This window comes from Trachinotus anak, unplaced genomic scaffold (assembly GCF_046630095.1).
Source record: "Trachinotus anak isolate AG129_WGS33_773 ecotype Australia unplaced genomic scaffold, CSIRO_AGI_Tana_v1 ptg000008l, whole genome shotgun sequence".
In the NCBI taxonomy this organism is placed as follows: domain Eukaryota; kingdom Metazoa; phylum Chordata; class Actinopteri; order Carangiformes; family Carangidae; genus Trachinotus; species Trachinotus anak.
Window position 1 is genome coordinate 15,853,062 of NW_027273859.1, and position 18,407 is coordinate 15,871,468.

Consider the following 18,407-nt stretch of genomic DNA (forward strand, 5'->3'; position numbering starts at 1 on the left):
CACAGAGCACAAAGATGCATATATACCACACACATACACTTATAAACATGAACTCAGACACATAAATCAGCCATCACTTGAAGTTACAGACGCCACAGTGTCACCGTATGCTAAGACTGATGCACGTTACTGACCAAAATCACCTCATTTCATTTATTTAAAAACATAAACCTGCCCTCTGAATAGTGTGTGTGTGTGTTTGTCTTTATTAGTGTGTGTAGAAGAATGCTATTAATTCTTGATGTAAGCCCAGGCAGCATTGATTCATTCCAGAGGTACTACAAGACGAGTCGATAGTCTTTCCTTCCGGAGCTTTCTGCAGGGAAGGAAATGCTGCAGTGAGTTATAATGAATTTGTGGTACCAGGGATGCACCGATGCCCATTTGTCACACATGATGCACAGTCTGGATACTAAACCTTCGCCCAAAACTGAGTATCGATTCCATCCATTACTGTGACTGAACAATTTAAGGCTCCACCATTATTTTGTTGTCACTGGAAAGAATAATTGAAATATTTCTTATATTTGTTACAGGGATCCTCAACTTTTCCGTATGTTGGTTTGATTGTCCACATGCCATATGAAACCCAGATAAAGGGAATTTTGTCCAATAGTTATATTCTATCAGTATCGGTGCATCCCTACATGTACTGTTCTCAAATAAAATAGAGTTTTAGAAGTTTCAACTCTTTGTCATTACATCTTAATGGCAATGCATATCAACTGAAGTATTGCTCCACACTTTCAACACAGAAGGTCAATGATTGGCACAGAAAATATTCTGTTGTTATCATGTTTCATCTGCAGGTAGAGGTCTCTGACAGGCAGACAGACAGCAAACTGCTGTGGTGCAAATCAGAGCTGTGACATTTTTATTTTCAGTTATTTCAGAAAAGGGATTTTGTCCAAAATGTAGGTATAGAAAAACAATTGGCCGTGGAACCGTAGTAAACTGTGTTCAGTCAACCCAAGAACAATAGGAAAACAAACACATTGAGGCAATCATTTATTTTTATTTTTATTTTATTTTATTTTTTTAATTTACATCACATTTGTTAAAACTAAAAGTGACAACATCACAGCAGAACCAGGAGTGTGTCAGAAATGTTAATTCATATTGAGTCAAAACTGTACTTGTGTTAAAGCCGGCTGACTTCAGGCGCCTGGTTTCTCCTCCTGTCTGTCTCTGAATCTTACCCGATAAAAGTCAAAGGTTATTCTGGTGGTGCTGGTTTCTAATAAAGAACAGCAAAAAAAAAAAATGTTTAAGATTCTTATTCTGTGTGGGTCTTCACACCTGCAGCTTGAGCATTTACAGTATTAGATGAATTGTTGTACTGTCAACTGGTTATGGTTCTTGATGATTTGTAATAAAGCTTGATGAATCCCCTGTTTTGGTTAACAAAAACTTATTCTTGGTCATTGTTTAAGATGACTTGAATTGACTTTAGATCGTGTTGTAGTAGACACACACACACACACACCCCTCGTACAAAAGCTGTTTTTATTGTGTACCTGTGACATATCTGTGACAATGCATTATTAATGTTACTCAAAGTTCTAGTTTTGAAAATCTTTTTTTTTTTACTTAAGTGTTCTTATTAAAATGTTTAATCTGTTCATGTTTTTGTTTTCTCTTCAGTTCTCATTAGTTATCTTGACAGTGTATTCATCACTATTATTTCATCCATTAGCATTTTTGTTCATCAGTTTTCACTTCCTTTCCAAAACATTAGGTTTTGTTTTTTCACTCTATTTTCGTCTTTTTTTTTTTTTTTTTTTTTTCTTTTTTCTTTTTTACAAATTCATGAAAGAAAATAAGATCATTGAAATTCAGATCATCACTTTTGGAAACTTTTAGTTTTTCAGCACTTGATCAGATTAAGTGAAAGTTCCACATGCCCCAGGCAGAGCACTTGAAGGGAGACGTGTGCACTCAATGACAATTAGATGGAAGTTAAAAACAGGTCATGAATGCAGGGTTTTACTGCCTTATTATAGGCACAAACTTTTACATTCATGAGGCGGCTAAGATGAGCCTGGATGAAGAACTTGTTTTTTTGTTATTTTTCAGTTTTTCAAGATTTTTCTTTTCTTGCCAGACAACAGCAATTACGATGTAGATCTCAAAAACTCCTGGGCTTAAATTCAAATAGTGCTAACATATACTACACCAAAGTCAGCTCTGTTAGAGGAGGAGGCAGATAACAAGCTTTAGTTGTCATTAGATGCATTTAAACCCATGAGATATTTATTGTCAAGTAATAATAGTGCTAGTAGTAATAGCAAGTGTCGGTGAAACATTTCAGTGCTACTGCTTAGTGCTGATACACTTGTATGTCTCTCATAGTACCTGTAACCAACCCTCCCAGTCACCCAGTTTGTTTTTTTCCTGTCCATGTTGTAGAACTGGTATATTATCTATAACATTGGCAAGTGTGTTAAAGCAGGAATTTGAATGAGTGGAGTCTTTTCATGAGCTCATTGACGCTGTTTCATTTATGTCTGTTGTTGTAAGCACTTCAAGATGGATTTTTCCCAGATTATACAGTTAATACAGTTATACACACACGCACACTGGCGTTGGGTGCTGGCGCGAACTGTAACCAGAAGTATTAGAAGACACAGTTTGTGTATGAATAATCTGTAGTACAGTTGCTGTAGTTAATTGTATAGCACAATTTGCTTGAAATCCCGCAAATGTCATAAAAATCAGACAATGTAATATATTTTCCCACAGCCACCATACAAGGCACATTTATTTCATGATGAAATAAAAGTCAGCACATAAACTTCAAGCCTCACCAAACACCAAACGAATGTTTTCGCTGTTAAATGCACCTCTTGTCATGGCTTGAGCTCTCTCCCGTGCTGGTTGTGGTCATAATTTCAATTGGTGGTCAAAAATTTCAAAACAATATCCATCCAATTTTTAATACTATATTTATTATGATGACATTTAGATCATATGAGGAGCCATGAGAAACCTTAGTTAATCCTGCTGTAATTCATGGGCACAGAGGACTGTGGGTCAGCGGTTATCAGCATGTGTTTTTTGTCTAAAGGGGCTTCACATCTCGAAAGACATGCATAACAATCCTGACATTGCCCTTGAACAAGGCATTGGCATAATAAATAGTTGAAATTCTGAGGACAAAAAATGTCTACCCTAGCTCAGGTCAAGAAGAAGGAACGCTTCCCTGTGGTAATAAATACAAAATATTAGATAAACAGTGCAGTTGATACTCTCTGGACCACCTGCAGGGTAAAGTGAATATGTCTTTCTTCTACTTTCTTGGACTGATTATGAGGAGGTGGAAGGGTGAGGGGAATTAGGATTCAGGGCCAGGTGTGGTGGTGGTTGTCAGTGTGATATCTGCAAACAGAGCTCTCTCTCCTGACAGAGAAGACTGTCAGTGTCCTCACAAGGTCAGCTGAGTCCATAACAGCGGAAAAGTTTTACTCCCTTGAGTGACAAGCTCTCTTTCTTCTGTGCTCCATTCTTCTCCCGTCTGGCAGTGGGAGTCCAAAGTGTCTGCTTTTGCTGAGTGGAGTTGTGCGGCTTTCCATCCCTTGAGAACTTGGCTCCCTGTTTGTTTGTGTGAGTGAGTGAGGGGGACGACAAACAGAAAGACAGGGAGACAGTTTGTGTGTGTGTGTGTGTGTGTGTGTGTGTGTGAAGGAGAGTGACGGCGTTTATTAGGGGGCTGTTTGAATGGTTTCAGCAGAGCTCCGCTGAATGGGAAGCCACCGCCTGTTGTGTTTGTACACAAAGAAGCTCTTTTGTTTTGAAAGGAACAATTGAGCTTTTCACAGAAAGCCAGAGAGCACAGACAACCTCGGTGCTGCCTTGAAGGATGCTCTCTCTCTCTCTCTCTCTCTCTCTCTCTCTCTCTCTCTCTCTCTCTCTCTCTCTCTCTCTCTCTCTCTCCCTCTCTCCCTCCCTCTCTCTCTCACACACACACACACACACATACACACAGCTCCATCCTTATGCCTGAGCCAGTGTCTGTCACCTTTGTCTAATACAAAGGTAGGATAGGAGACAATGTTTTTGCCTCTTTTGTTATGGCTCTTTTCAGTGGTGCCAAGTGTGAAGCTGAAGGATTTTTCTCACTCCTATAGTAAGACAGGACACAATAGCTTCCATACATATTATGAGTGTCCTAGGTGAATGTGAATAAAGTTGACATAACACTCATTCAGGCGAGCGAAAACATTATTTGTAATTGGTGAACATGATTAATTTATAATATTACAAGCGCAATAAGTTGATTTTTCACTGCTGCAAAGTGTGTAATTACAACAATATATCTACCTGGAGTGTGATAATGTTTTGATCAATGCCAGTAACTCAACAATTACATTGCCAGGTGTTGAGATTTCTGGCACACAAAAGTCGATTTCCAGGCTGTACTCGACAAAAACTTTCCAACCTTCCAAAACCTACGCACATTTTCAGCATTTTCAACCGTGGAGGATGTGACCATGGGGCTGTAGGAAGGCATTTTATTCTCATGTGAAAAATAACTAAATGGAAAGTTGGTATTATTACAGTATGTTTCTTTATGGTATGATAATTCTTTGGCATCTCTGCTCTAATTAACAAGTGCACTTCTTCATGTAGCTAAGCCACATATCTGCTGATGTCATACAGGTCTACTTATACAGGCCATTAAAAGTAATTGCTTATGGAATGTACCTTTTAAGTCCTAGGTTCAAATCTGGTAAAATGCTAAAAAGTGTTTTCCAACCATCTTTTCTCACTTTGTCCTGTTCAAGGTCTCCTGATCTCCTTGCACTTTGCTTTACTGAATAGATTTAGTACTAAGTACATACTTCAAGGTCTCCTACTGCACTGAAGCTTTAGTGTTGTCCCTCACTTGTAAATTGCTTTGGATAAAAGAATCTGTTAAATGAGTAAATGTAATGTAATGTATGATTGAAAAGCTCCAGTCACTGACTAAGAGTCACCAGGTTTGAACCGGACAAATACATTTGTGGGTAACTGGCAGGGCAGCCCAAACATGGAGAGAACATACGAACTCAACAGACAAAGGCTTTGAATATGGGTTCTGTAACTTTATTCTTATGATAAGAATTAGTTTGTGCAAGCGAAACATTGATAATCTCTGTTTGTTTAAAACATCTTGAGTTTTGGGAATTCTCTCTGTGTCTTCAAGCTCACAAGGGTCAGAGAAGAAAGCAAGAAAAAAAGAGGCATAATTGTTTTTGTGCAAGAGATGTCAGAAATCAGAGAATAATGAGCTGGATCTTCACTGAAATGAAACAGTAACAAATGACTGTTGGTTGTAATTGGTGTAAATAGGACACATCACAGCATCAACATGAGTCACACAAGTAAAATAAAAAAAGAAGTGAGCACACACATAACAAATCTGATAAAGAGAAGAGGAAGGTTTTTTCCAGGAGAAGTGTTTCTAGAGAGAACTTCAGGCAGCAGGTGTGAGGTCATGTTGTTCACTCTTGCTCTCTGTCTGCAGGAGAGTACTTGAGTAAACATGGAAAGTGTCACCTGTGTGATGTGACCTGTCAGCAGTGCACAGGTCCGGAGAGAGAGGATTGCACCAGCTGCCCTGCTACACGGTGAGGACCACTGACATACAAACACCTTCATTCAAAACACACAACCTCATACTGCTGAGGAGGTTCGCTTACAATATTCCAATCCAAGCAACCCACGTACTGTCAAGAGGTGAAGATCTAAAAGATGTTGTTGGTCTAAAGATGGTAGGCCCTGAACCCACATGAACAGTCTTATTAATACAGACACTGTTGCTAACTAGTAGTAGTGATGTTAAACGTGTGGGCAGTTCAGATAACCATTACTGCAAATTGAGAAAACAACTTATGTCAACTCTTGTTCCTGCAAGTGAATAGCAAATTCAAGTCTATGGTAAAATGTGTGATTCTGTTTTAACAAAAGGAGATTTTTGAGTGGAGAATATTGTATTCAGCTAAGCTAAATAACTAAAATTTATTATGGTTGCTTTTGCTTTTTGTATTGCTTTTTATTGTAAAGGAGCAACAAAGTGTTGGCACTGTAAGTATGTACATTATACATTGTGGCAAAGGCTGAGTTTGCACATTCATCGTGAACCACACCCTACTTGCAGTGTCTTTGATGATGGACGCTGCGCCATTCGCTGCCAGGCAGGGCGTTATGCAATGGGGAGGCAGTGCTATCGCTGCCACCACACCTGCAAGGAGTGTATTGATGAAGGACCAGACAACTGCACCAGCTGTTACAGAGGTACACTAACTTGGGCTTTAAAAGTCTTGTTTGATAATCAAATGCACATTAAGCCAAAAAACAAAACAAAAAAAAAACTGTAATAAGTATATTTATTTCCCATAGAGTAAATCAAAATGACAGTGCTTTAGCTGGGAGGAAAAAGCTGCACAAATTAGTGCAGATAAAACATTAATAATTTGAATATATTTGAACAATTCCCTCTTTCTTTCCCACCAGCTTGCATGCTCTGAGCCTTTGAACTGACACAGGTAGCTTTTTGCAGAGGTTGACTTAGATACACTTAGAAACCCAATCTATCTAAGTGTGACTGGAATGTAAGTGAAATCGTGCTATTTCGCAACATCACATGGATCAAGCTAAGGCTCATTTGTGCCAGACTCCACCAATCAATCCTCTAAAAGTAAATGAATCTAATTAAAGCAGGAATTCAGCCAAGGCCTGCTGATAGATGTGTGAAAAGGGGGAATCACTCATTTGTTTGTTGCGTCCTCGTGCAGAGGTCACTGCACATCTCTCGGGTCTCAGTTAAATGACAAACTGTCTGGATTTGATGATTGAAAAAACTTACCTCGTGGTAGGTTTTATGATCTTAGGATCCAGTGCAGCCAATCCAAAGTACATAAAAAAAAGAAACCTAACCCTTTTTCTTCAGTCTAAAAACAATCGTTATGATAAAACCCGGATGTCATTAGAGGCTCACAGCTGAAGAAATATCAACCTGAAGGTGGGAGTAATAACTGTGTTTATCACGGTGTCACAGACAGTATTATGGCTGTCAGAACGAATGTATTTACACTGGGGAGATTCTGTTACGCACACACCCACCTACACACACTTCAAGACACTAGACAGCCAAGGAGAAGATTAACACCAGATTTCCCCTTCACACACACACTCTCTCTCACTCTCAACTTCACATGTGCACACACACTCTCAATTAGCCGGCAAGTTTGTCAGACTGTGTTTGCAAATGTGGTTCCATTTAATTGCAGGTCTGTCTGAGGCTCAATGAGACATAACAATAATAACATGAAGAGACCCTCCATCTGTCTCTCCCTGTGTCATTTCTCTCTCAAAACAACCTCTCTTATCTTGGCGAGTCACCCACACACACACATGCATACTGGTACATACTGAGCAGACAGTTTTTGATACTGACCTTTGATAGTAACGTGGAGTTTTTACACCCCTGCTGTCTCTAGAAAGGGGGGTGGGGTGTAGGGTGGTGGGGCAGGGAACAAAGGAGGACATGAAGAAAAGAAAAGAGGTTGCTAATTAAACATACAAAAGTGTCCATGTCAAAATACTGATACAACAAGCCCACACGTGCATGAAATCACAGTCACAAACACTAGTACAGAGGTTTGTGTTTCAAAGACAGGCCGGAAGGATTTGAATCTTACAATTAATCTTAAATTTAAACACAACAAAACAATTAATGTTGAAATTTGAATACCACAAATTTATAACACTGAAATATTTCACCATGGAATCCAAAAACCATGGATCTCAATTTATGTGGTCCGAATTCCCCTCTATTAAATTTCCAGTAGGTAATTTCAAGGTGTGCAATATCAAAAACTTTCAGACAGAAAGAAAGCATATTCAAGCTCAATTTCAAAGTTCAAATTGAGTCAAACAAGACTAGGGCTGGACTACCTGTGGTCAAATCTTGATTTTATAATCGCAGTGTCGTCTGACAAAATCAACAATCATGTAAATTAAAGACAAAGACTCTGCTGTGATTTTAGCTATATTTACTTGTAAAATAAACACTCAGAGAGAAAGTTAGAAGTGAATGAATATCTTTCTTATTTTGTCTCACAAAGAGCACAGCCTCCGTCTGGGATCCACAATAGTTTAGACTTATTTACCTCAACTCCAGAACGTTACAGACCTTTATTAGAGGCAGATCTAACTCCCTCTGTTTGATATGCAGAATTGATCATAGTAGTATTTTAGTATGATTTCACCTTGTTTTCAGTTGCTCCTGTTTGCCATGTCAAATTCATCGCACTATTCGTTCATGCAAACTCAACACTTCCTGTAATCATTTCAAATTAAAAGCCCTCTAGCATTTCAGTGTGCAGAAACCCTAACAGGACTTTCATTGCATAGCTGCAGTAAGCGTATTGTCTCATTTCCGGTTACTGGTGTTCCTGTTGTTTTCATATTATTGAGATCTGTTAGTTTCGTTAGCAGTTACCTATGATTTCTCTCTCCCTCCCTCCCTCTCTCCTGCTCTCTCTCTCTGCTCAGTGTGCTTTATGTTTAGTTATTCCCCTACCTCCTTAAGTAATAATGATACATGTAATGAAAGCAGTTTGTCTGCCATAATGGAGGTGAGGCTCAGTGAACTGGTTAGGTACACTGTCCATAACAAGAGGTGTAGCCATAAGCTCCCGGTTGGCATCCATACATGGTCCAGTCATGTATGAGGTTTATCCCCATTTTTTTTGAAAAAAAAAGGCTCTATATCTAGCAATAATGAGCTAAGTTAGCAACACTGAAGACCGTAAAAACCCTACTAATATAATCTGTTTGCACCAGAAACCCCAACTCAGTGATGTGGTATTTGCCTTACCAATGGTGGAAATATGATCAGTCAGTCAGCCAGTTAGTCGGGGACATTCCCCAGTGCTTACCCCACTGTTGTGGTCCAGCCAAAAATCAGGTAGCTAAAGCTGGACCGATGAAATTTAGACACCAAAATTCAAGATGAAAAATACATAGTTTAGTCGATAACCCCTATCAGCCTGCAACTTATATTATGCCAGTCACATGTGAGAGTCACATATAGAGGATCCACCAACAAGGAAACCTAATTATGTTCAGTGTTCATATATAATGAATCAGACAAACTATCAAGGCTGTTTCTATGTTTTTGTACATGTGTGTGACTCCCTGTCTGAGTATATCTGTATATTTTTTTGTGCATCAGATAATTTCCCATATAGATTTTACTTTTCTTTCCTTGCTCCATCCAGATAGGTTCGGTGTGGCCAGGTACCTCTTTCAGGGTCAGTGTCGGGATGTCTGTCCAAAGGGGTTCTTCCACTCTGCGAATAGCCGTTGTGAACCCTGTCCTGCAGAGTGTGTCATCTGTACAGCAGCAGATCACTGCCTCCACTGCAGCCCAGGACATAAGCTCAGAAATACCCAGTGTGTCCCGTTGGAGTGCAGTGCAGGTGAGAGAGGGAGGAGTATAAGACTTTGTTCAGTTACCAATATCACTATGAAAACCACTCTCTGTTAACTCTACAGTACAAATGCTAGATAGACTCACAGTGGGTGACACCATTGTGACTATTGCTGTATAGTAAAAACATGAACATAATTATGTTTGTGTTGTCTATTTCAGCATTATTGTTAAATTAAAGAACAGTTTGGGAAGGATTTTTATAATAGTTGCACCATTATAACACAGCTGGCCTGAATTTGACAATCGTCACCCTAAGGGAACATATGTAGCACACTGACCTCATTTTACAGCAAGTATTAAAATTCAAATACTCAGAAAATATGCCAACACATAGGGCTCTGAGCCACAGTTTAAAAGAAATATGCACAGACTGACCAAAGAATTGGAAACTATTCTTTAGACTGGCTTCTTTGAACTTGTACACTATGGTACTAAAAGTGCTTGGATTTCTGTGTCAGGTGTGAAAAATGTGCAGTTCACTGGAGGAATTTTAAGCATCTGAAGATAACAGTAATATTGTAAATCAACATGCTTTTGAAGGTTCAGGAAGTAATAAAAGTACTGCGTGTCCAAGAGGTCTTTCAGGTAAGTTTCTATGGTGCCTTTGACTTGTATGAGTTTAGCAATGTAGGAATCTGCATACTATCAGAAGAAAAAAACATATGGCCATGGAACTCTATTCAACAAAGCATAACAGAAACACAAAAATACTGCATTTGTGCACTGGAAATAAATGACGTCTATTTTTTTTAGCTATGTACTGTATGAAACTGAAAATATATATTTTTAAAAGAAACACATGAAAATGCCCTACCAAGCAAATAGAGTGAATGACTTGTCTTAACTTAGTTTATCTATTTAGGCCTGCCTGCTGGCTTCTACTTTCTGGTCTTAATCTGGTCAACTAAAACTTATCATCAGAGAGAATGTGAAAGATGAACACATCGCACTTTATCTCATTGAATGAAATCAAACGTAAATGCCAGCGAAAGGAGGACTGAGAAAAAGCTTAAATGTTTTGAGTGAGATGTTTTTTGAGATAAGATGGGGAGATGTGGAGATGATACTGAATGTGAGACTGAGGTGAGGAGGATAACGATGAGAGTTTGTATGTGAGGATATAAACTGTATGAGTGGGAGGATGAGATGAAATTCTTATCATATGTGGTAGGCAGGTCTCAACAGGCCCCACAGATGGCTTGAACAGAAAAACTGATGGTGTGGACGTGGTAGCATTTGTCTGTCGGACTTGTTTGACCAAAATTAGAATTAAATTTAATTTAAATCTATTTTTTTTTTTAAATCTAAATTTAAATGTCTTCTCTTCTCTTCTCTTCTCTTCTCTTCTCTTCTCTTCTCTTCTCTTCTCTTCTCTTCTCTTCTCTTCTCTTCCTTTATTGGTATCACAGTCAGAGCAATAACTAATGCAATGTAAAGCATTACCTTAAAGATTTACATAAATCAAACCTTATTTTGAACGACTGTGTGATCTGATATTGAGCAGTTAACATGAAATACTTTTCACACAATGTACATATAATATTTTGAATTCACATCAAGTCTTCATGGCTTTATTATGTTATTTCATCACCACTTATTATGTGTTGTGTGTTTTTGAACCTCTATTTCATCCACTGTGTCCGTCAGGTGAGGTTGCAGATGCAGAGAATGATGACTGTCTCAACTGTGACGAGGGCTGCAAGCAATGTAAACGCAGTGAGTTGACATCTTTTTCTCACTCCTCACTTTCTTTCTCTCTTCCTGCCTCTTTCACCTCCTTCATCGATCAAATTACAGAAATAAAACCAGGTCCACTATAGCCTCAGCAGCTGCCATATACTGTAGCTACATGGCACACCACAGTATCTTGCAGTCACAGTGACTGTATGAATGAAACTTGTACTGTTGTCACAGTTGAAGACTTATTGTTTCAGTCCTCTGGAATGAGATACAGTGAGATTCTGGGGAAACCTGGAGCCAAAACATGACACCTGCCTGCATTTACCAATGATGCTGCTGTTTATTTGTTGTTGCGCCTCACTCTTTGCTGCTCCAGTAATCTTCCACCACCAGGAAGATAATGGCCACCAGGAAAAGTCATTTGGACAAAGATAGACTATCTCCTAGAACTAAACTGCACTTAACTGTAGATTCCCTTAGTCATCAGACAAGTTACCCCATTAGAAGACACCACATTAGTATTTTGACGCATATGGTTGCAGAAAGTCTACCATCTTTCACTTTTTGCAGAAATGGTGTTGATTATCTTCTCCACAAGGAAAAGTACCTGAAATCTGACTAATGTCAGAGGCAGAGATTTTTCAAAGGGTAAAAAAAAATGTGATTTTCCACTCCTGGGTTAATTCTGCCAGTAACTTACAGTATAAGTACGTCTCATTCCCTGTGCTCTTCCACCTCACCTTGTCAGTACAAGTCACATAAAGACGAGAGCACTTCCTTCTCCCAGAGATGATTACCGGCACCATAGAAAGTTGTTATTGTGCTGAACTCGTCTGAGGTGGAGATGGGCTGTTATTATGTCATTATGCATTCTGGGTGGAATATCTTTCTCCACTCTCACCCTCACCACAGCCTCACTGCCACCCGCCTGCTCTCAGTAATCACAATGCTGCAAGCTAAGTCAGCAGATTAGAATTGTCCCTTTGACGTGATGCTACGGGCCAAAAAGAAGATGAAACAGAGCTTGTGGTGTCTGAAACTGGCATCTGATATGTGTGTGCATACTTACACTATGTGTCATCCTGCATTTCCAAGGTTTTGAAAGCCAATTTTAGACATTTACAGTAACACGAGGACAATGTGAGGTTGTTTTGGTCGCTCTTCACTTTTTTGTGGGGCTATTTTGGGTGTAGATCTTAAATCAGAATTAGTACTACTCAGCCCTATCTTTCCCATCAGATTACTTCAGTGCTTCTTTTTAACTCATTACCGGTGTTGTACCCTTTAATCATCTCTGCATCCTTCACTCATTAATCATTAAATAAAAGTTTGAAAATATTTTATAATTGGATAAGTCATGTTTTGATCTGTCTTTACTCTGTGTTATTTCAGAAATGGCACTGACACATGTCTTGTGTAGTCCAATGACAAAAGCTGGCAAAAAATCACCAGAAGTTGCCTTTTAGCTAGGATAAAAAATAAAAAAAATAAAAAAACTTCATTATCTTTGACCTCCTTGGCACATGGCTCCATGGCTTCCTCTGGTCTGTTACAGGGCACAGCTGTTGGCACATCTCTTCCTAAAGTTTTTCTGTGAACACCACAAGTTCGGGGCATCTGAGCTCTTACTTCATTCAATCTTTGGTTGCAATATCTCGGGATGGTTTTCGTCTCATTTATGAGGGTTGTTAAGCGCCTTTTTTTGACCGTTTTTGTTCAAGACGGTCAAAAAAAATTTCTTCACTAGTCATGTAAGGCTTCAGGAAAGCAGTAATCATACTGCTCCTTTAGTGCAGAGCTGGACTCCATCTACTCAGAGGCTGTTAGCGCTTTAAACCTTATTCTCAAGCACTGAGATTAACTTTACTGAGATTAAGTGCTAATCACATTAATGTGTGATTATATGAATGTGCATGCATATGACATATGTAATATGTAGCTTGTGAGTGCAAGTAGACTGTAAATGTGTGTGTGCTTGCACATTCCACAAGTGCATACTTCAGGATGTGTGTGCCAGTTTGAATTCTGTTGAAATCCCTCCTTCCCTGCTTGCACAGTTAATATTTATGCGGGCGCTATTTTCTCTCTTCACATAAAGAGAGATAGACACAGCCTGAGGGCACGATTTCCGGCTCCTCACTCCCTCTGTCTTGTTCTATACCTCTGTCCCTCCCACCTTTCCTTTCTCCCAGTCTCTCTCTGTATGAGTAATTGCTTTCACAGGTAGTGGCTTGTCGACTGCATTGAAGTGCAAACCAGTGCAGTAGTGTTAAGTTGTGGGTGCTGGAAGGAGATGGAGAGAGGAATGGGGTGTGGGGGTCGATGGAGGCTTTTTTGGAGAGAATGAATGTCCCAAGGGAAAGTCTGCAGAAGGGGCTTTTTTAGAAGTTATTTCCATCTCTTTCTCTCCCCCTTCTATGTCCCCCCCCACCCCCCCACTCCCCACCCCTTCTGCTTCCTGTCTGATCCTTCTTTCTCTTCCTTTTACCCCCCTTCTTGCTCGCTCTGTCCTGTTTTGACATGGTTGGACCAAGGGATGACAGCGTGGCTCCTCCTCAGTCACCAGTTGGATTGACAGCAGGAATTAATTAGCCTGGAAGAAAAATGAACTTTCTCCTGTTCCCTGTGTACAACAACTCTCACACACACACATCTGAATTACTTATTAATATTCCCTGCATATATTCTGCAGTCTCCATAACAAAAAAAACAAACAAACAAAACAAAACAAAACAAAACAAAACAAAACAAAACAAAACAAAACAAAACAAAACAAAACAAAACAAAACAAAACAAAACAAAACAAAACAAAACAAAACAAAACAAAACAAAACAGGTAAACCGCAAATATCCAAGTTATTTACAGAACCTGTCACTCATATTATGCTTATATTTGTGTTATTCAGCAAAAGTACACCTGCAGCACAGGCTGAACAGACAACACAGAAAAACACACACATGCACACATCACACCAACACAGTACAACACAGCAGCAGCAGCAGCAGCAGCAGCAGCGTCTGACCTCTGATTACTTTTAGCAGAGAGAAACGAAAAGATATTGTAGATGTGAACTGAGATGGCCTCAGAGACTCTTTGACTTTTACATTTGTTTGACGGCTTCTGGGTTAGATTTGTTTGTCAGCTCACTGATCACACTCACCAATGATTAATCAGAGAGTGCCTCTCAAGTCTACAGTGAACGGAGCACATTTATGGTGTGTTGTCAGAGTGCCTCCTGCTGGTGTTAAAAGAAACTGTGTTTGGAGAAATCAGTGTTGCCTTTGGGGGCACAGTAGATGAGACTGAATATAAAATGGGATTTTCCCACCCTGTCACATGTTAATTACATTTACCTATACTTACGAACACAGTCATGTTCTCTCATGTCAGTGCAAAAAAGTGTAAAACCTACAACATCATACTTAGATGTGATATGAACAGAAGCTGCAACAATTACTACTAAGGTAGATCTGGTACACTCTCTCGCTTTAACTTGCTTTAAGATTGCAAACACAGCCTGCTCACTGAGTCCAGAATTCACAACTTGTCTCATCTGTTGTTTAAGATTTATTTTAATTTCTGCTCTTCACCACAGAGGATTCAGGAGAGCAGGACCAGGAAACTGTTTGCCTCAAATGTGAAGACGGTTTCTACCAGTAAGGTTCTTCAGTTGAGACTTTCACTGAGTCACACAACTTCATGCATTGGTCCCAATATTGACACCTTCTGTCTTTCTGTCCGTCAGGTTAGGCACTGACTGCCATCAGTCCTGTCCAGATCGAACCTATAGTTTGAATGACACCATGGTCTGTGCTCCGTGTGAAGACAAACAATGTGTAATCTGTGACCAGTCCCAGTGCTACTGGTGTAAAGAGGGATTCTATGTCTTCGGTAACATTTGATCCATTTATAATTTTGGGCTGGGTCATGGTGTGAGTGTCAGCTGATAAACTCTTAGGGCCAAGTGAATCAATATCCTTCAGATTTGGTAAACAGGGGGAGCCTGTAGTTTCAATATCATCGTACTGTTTTCAGAATCCATCCTACTTAGAGATATTTCTGGGGAAGCTGTGATCTGCATCTGATTGTCATATAAAGTACTGTAATTTGGTAGATATCCCAGACAGTGTTTTTAAAAATGTTTTTAAAGACCTGTATACAGTCCCCACCTGTTAGTCCCTTATGATCACAAGGATCCAAGTACAGTGTCAGAGATGACAAATAATTTTTTACAATAAAAATTTTATTGTATGGTGTCCAGATGGGGAGTGCGTGGATCACTGTAAGGAAGGTTTCTTTGTGGATGAGGAGAGCCGGGACTGTGAGCCGTGTCACCGATCCTGTCATACCTGTGGAGGGCCACAATATGATGACTGTGACTCTTGTGAGGATGGATTCATACTGGAGAATGGGGAGTGTTTGGAGGAAAGAAAAATGGCCACCTGCCCTGAGAAACACTTCAAAAACAGTACGGCAAATGTTAATTTTACCTCAATACTAAATGTTGATGATGTCAGCATTGCCCACCAAATGAAAATGGAAGTACTGCTGATGACTACTGATGCTAATACATTTTTCTATTAGTGAGTTAGAGTAAGGTACTCAAGAATACAATGAGTCAGTCAGTCTTTTTTTTCCATCAAATATGATTTGCTTTCAGTTAGTATGACACCAAACCCCCATTTCTTCCTCCATTTCATGTCATCCATGTCTCATCCTGTCATGCTTGTCCTGGTTTCTGTTTTCCGTTTGTCATCAGGTGATGATGAATGTGAGCTGTGCGATTCCTCTTGTAAGACTTGTTCTGCTAAAGGGAAGGACGAGTGCAGGAGCTGCTACTCAGGTTTGGATATTCTGTCCGTATGCAGCAATAGACTGAGCTTCTGAAACTTAAAGAAGTTGTTGACTACTGACAGCCTTCATGTCCTTTATTCTTTCTCTTGTGGTTTGATTCATCTTTTTGTCTTCAGGTCGATTTTTGACTGCTCGACAGACGTGCACGACTCAATGTCCATCTGGCACGTTTGCCAACAAGGTGCTCAACCAGTGTGAAGACTGCTCGAAAGGGTGTGTCATGTGCCATGACACCCAGCAATGCCACCGCTGTCGCAGTGGGCTTTACCTACAAAATGGAGTGTGTGTGATGGAGTGTCAGAGGTGCTTGTCATATTTTCTCATTTCTTGACTTGCACATGAACACACATCATCATAATTCATCAAAGATACCTCAACCGCTCCTCTCCCTGCCTCTTTTCCAGAGGGTTTCCTGAAAGTGGTGAATGCCAGCCATGTGCCCCAGAGTGTACGTCCTGCCAAGGGAATTCCTCTCACTGTCTGAGCTGTGAGAGGTATTACTTCCTGCTGGACCACTCCTGCAAGTCACACTGTCCAGAGGGCTATTTTACCACAGAGACAGAATGCCATCACTGTCCAGCTCACTGTAATGAATGCAATCACGATGGCCTCTGTAAGAGTAAGTGCGCTCGGTGGAGCAGTATTCTGTTAAGCTTGTTATAGATAAATAACAAGCTTAATAATGTAAACAAAAGTGTTTTGCCTTTCTTATTTTGCATTATTCTCTATTTTTTCTCTCCCAGAGTGTGCTGATTACTACTTCCTCTATGCGGATAAGTGTGTGGATGATTGTCCTCATGGCTACTTTGCCAGTGAGAAGCAGCAGGAGTGTGTGCGTTGCCATGCTGATTGTGCTTCATGTGATGGACCGGGCTTTGATGACTGTGATGTGTGTAGCCACCCGAAAGCTGTCCGTTACAATGGAGAGTGTCTGGCTGAGTGTCTTAACAGCACTTACTATGATAAGACTACCAATGAATGTAGAGGTAAGGAAGTTGGAAACTTAGTGTGATGTGAAACAGTCAGAAAAAGAAATGCAACTGTTACAGGATTTCTATCTTTCCCGTGATTCTAGTTGCCTGTGTCTAATGGCTTTTTATTTTTCCAGATTGTGACAAGTCATGTTTGACCTGCTCAGGCCATGAGCCCTCATCATGTCTCAGCTGTGGCCCCTACAGGCGTAAAGACGCCAGCGGACACTGCGTGTGGTTCAATCACTGTGATCTGGGCTCATACATGGACCAGAATGGGGACTGCCAACAGTGTCACAAACTCTGTCGCCGCTGTTCTGGGCCAGGCAAACACAACTGCCTCAACTGCAATGAGCCACACTTCCTACTGAGTAAACAATCAAACTAAGCCAGAGTTAATAGAAAATGTTTTTGATTATATATATATATATTCAAAAGGTAGCTGGTAGTAGTTTTATATAATGTAATTTATATAATGTGCTTCTTATTGATCAAAAGCAAACTTCCTCCTTAGTGTTTTGATTTTGTGCCTGTGTCCATCAGACAGCACATGTGTGCAGGAGTGTCCTGTGGGTTACTATGCTGAGGACATGGATGAACGTGTGTGCGAGCGCTGTCACTTCAGCTGTAATTCATGTGCTGGCCGTCACAGTGTGCAGTGTATCACCTGTAAGTCTGGATTCTTCAAGCAGGGAAGCAGCTGCGTTGAAACCTGTTCAGAAAGGTAAGAAGAACACAGGTACTCATTGATTTACAGATATTCTCTTCTCCTCTCCTTCTTCAAGGAAGAACATCATAAACTAAAACGATATCCTCTCTTCTCTTCAGTTACTTCGGCAACACCACCACCATGGTTTGTGAGCACTGTGACCCCTCTTGCAGTCATTGTCAGGGTCGTGGTAACAGAAACTGTCTAAGTTGCTGGAAGGGCTACGTGTACCTGAGGCACACAGGACAATGTCTGCAGAGCTGCCCCCCAAGCTACTACCAAGACAGCTCATCCAACAACTGTTACAAGTGTCACCCAACCTGCAAGACATGCAGCGGTAAAGAAAACCTGTCATGGCATATTTCTGCCATATGTTATTGTTTTTGTGTATTTTTGTGTAAACCCGCATTATTGAACATGCCTTATTATGTCACAGTTTCCTTTTTTTGTTTTTGTGTTTTACAATGACATAAAAATCATTAGAAAAACTTTGTGATTCCACTGTAATGTGGAATCAGAAGGCTATTCTTCTTCTGTCTGTGGTGGTTGGTGATAAGTTCCACAAGGACAAATGGTAATTATGAACATTAAATCAAAATCACAATTTGTCACAAGTAAGCATCGTAGCTCAGGATACTGATACCAAATACGATGAGGAATCATCTCTCCCCACTAGAGCATTTCTTCATTAGGCTTCTTCTTCCTAATGTC

The 18,407-nt window shown here is 40.0% G+C and overlaps 1 protein-coding gene across 1 annotated transcript in view; it reads left to right on the forward strand.

Annotated features, from left to right (window-relative positions):
• Positions 1 to 18,407, forward strand: part of pcsk5b (proprotein convertase subtilisin/kexin type 5b) — a 74,446-nt gene that overhangs the window by 52,119 nt on the left and 3,920 nt on the right. The window contains exons 21-34 of the mRNA XM_071483053.1: positions 5,507 to 5,609; positions 6,140 to 6,276; positions 9,267 to 9,467; positions 11,129 to 11,197; positions 14,758 to 14,818; positions 14,908 to 15,053; positions 15,424 to 15,630; positions 15,922 to 16,005; positions 16,133 to 16,319; positions 16,421 to 16,635; positions 16,760 to 17,002; positions 17,125 to 17,358; positions 17,531 to 17,711; positions 17,816 to 18,033. Of these exons, the coding sequence (XP_071339154.1) occupies positions 5,507 to 5,609; positions 6,140 to 6,276; positions 9,267 to 9,467; positions 11,129 to 11,197; positions 14,758 to 14,818; positions 14,908 to 15,053; positions 15,424 to 15,630; positions 15,922 to 16,005; positions 16,133 to 16,319; positions 16,421 to 16,635; positions 16,760 to 17,002; positions 17,125 to 17,358; positions 17,531 to 17,711; positions 17,816 to 18,033 (2,286 nt within the window). The remainder of the gene's footprint in view (positions 1 to 5,506; positions 5,610 to 6,139; positions 6,277 to 9,266; positions 9,468 to 11,128; positions 11,198 to 14,757; positions 14,819 to 14,907; positions 15,054 to 15,423; positions 15,631 to 15,921; positions 16,006 to 16,132; positions 16,320 to 16,420; positions 16,636 to 16,759; positions 17,003 to 17,124; positions 17,359 to 17,530; positions 17,712 to 17,815; positions 18,034 to 18,407) is intronic.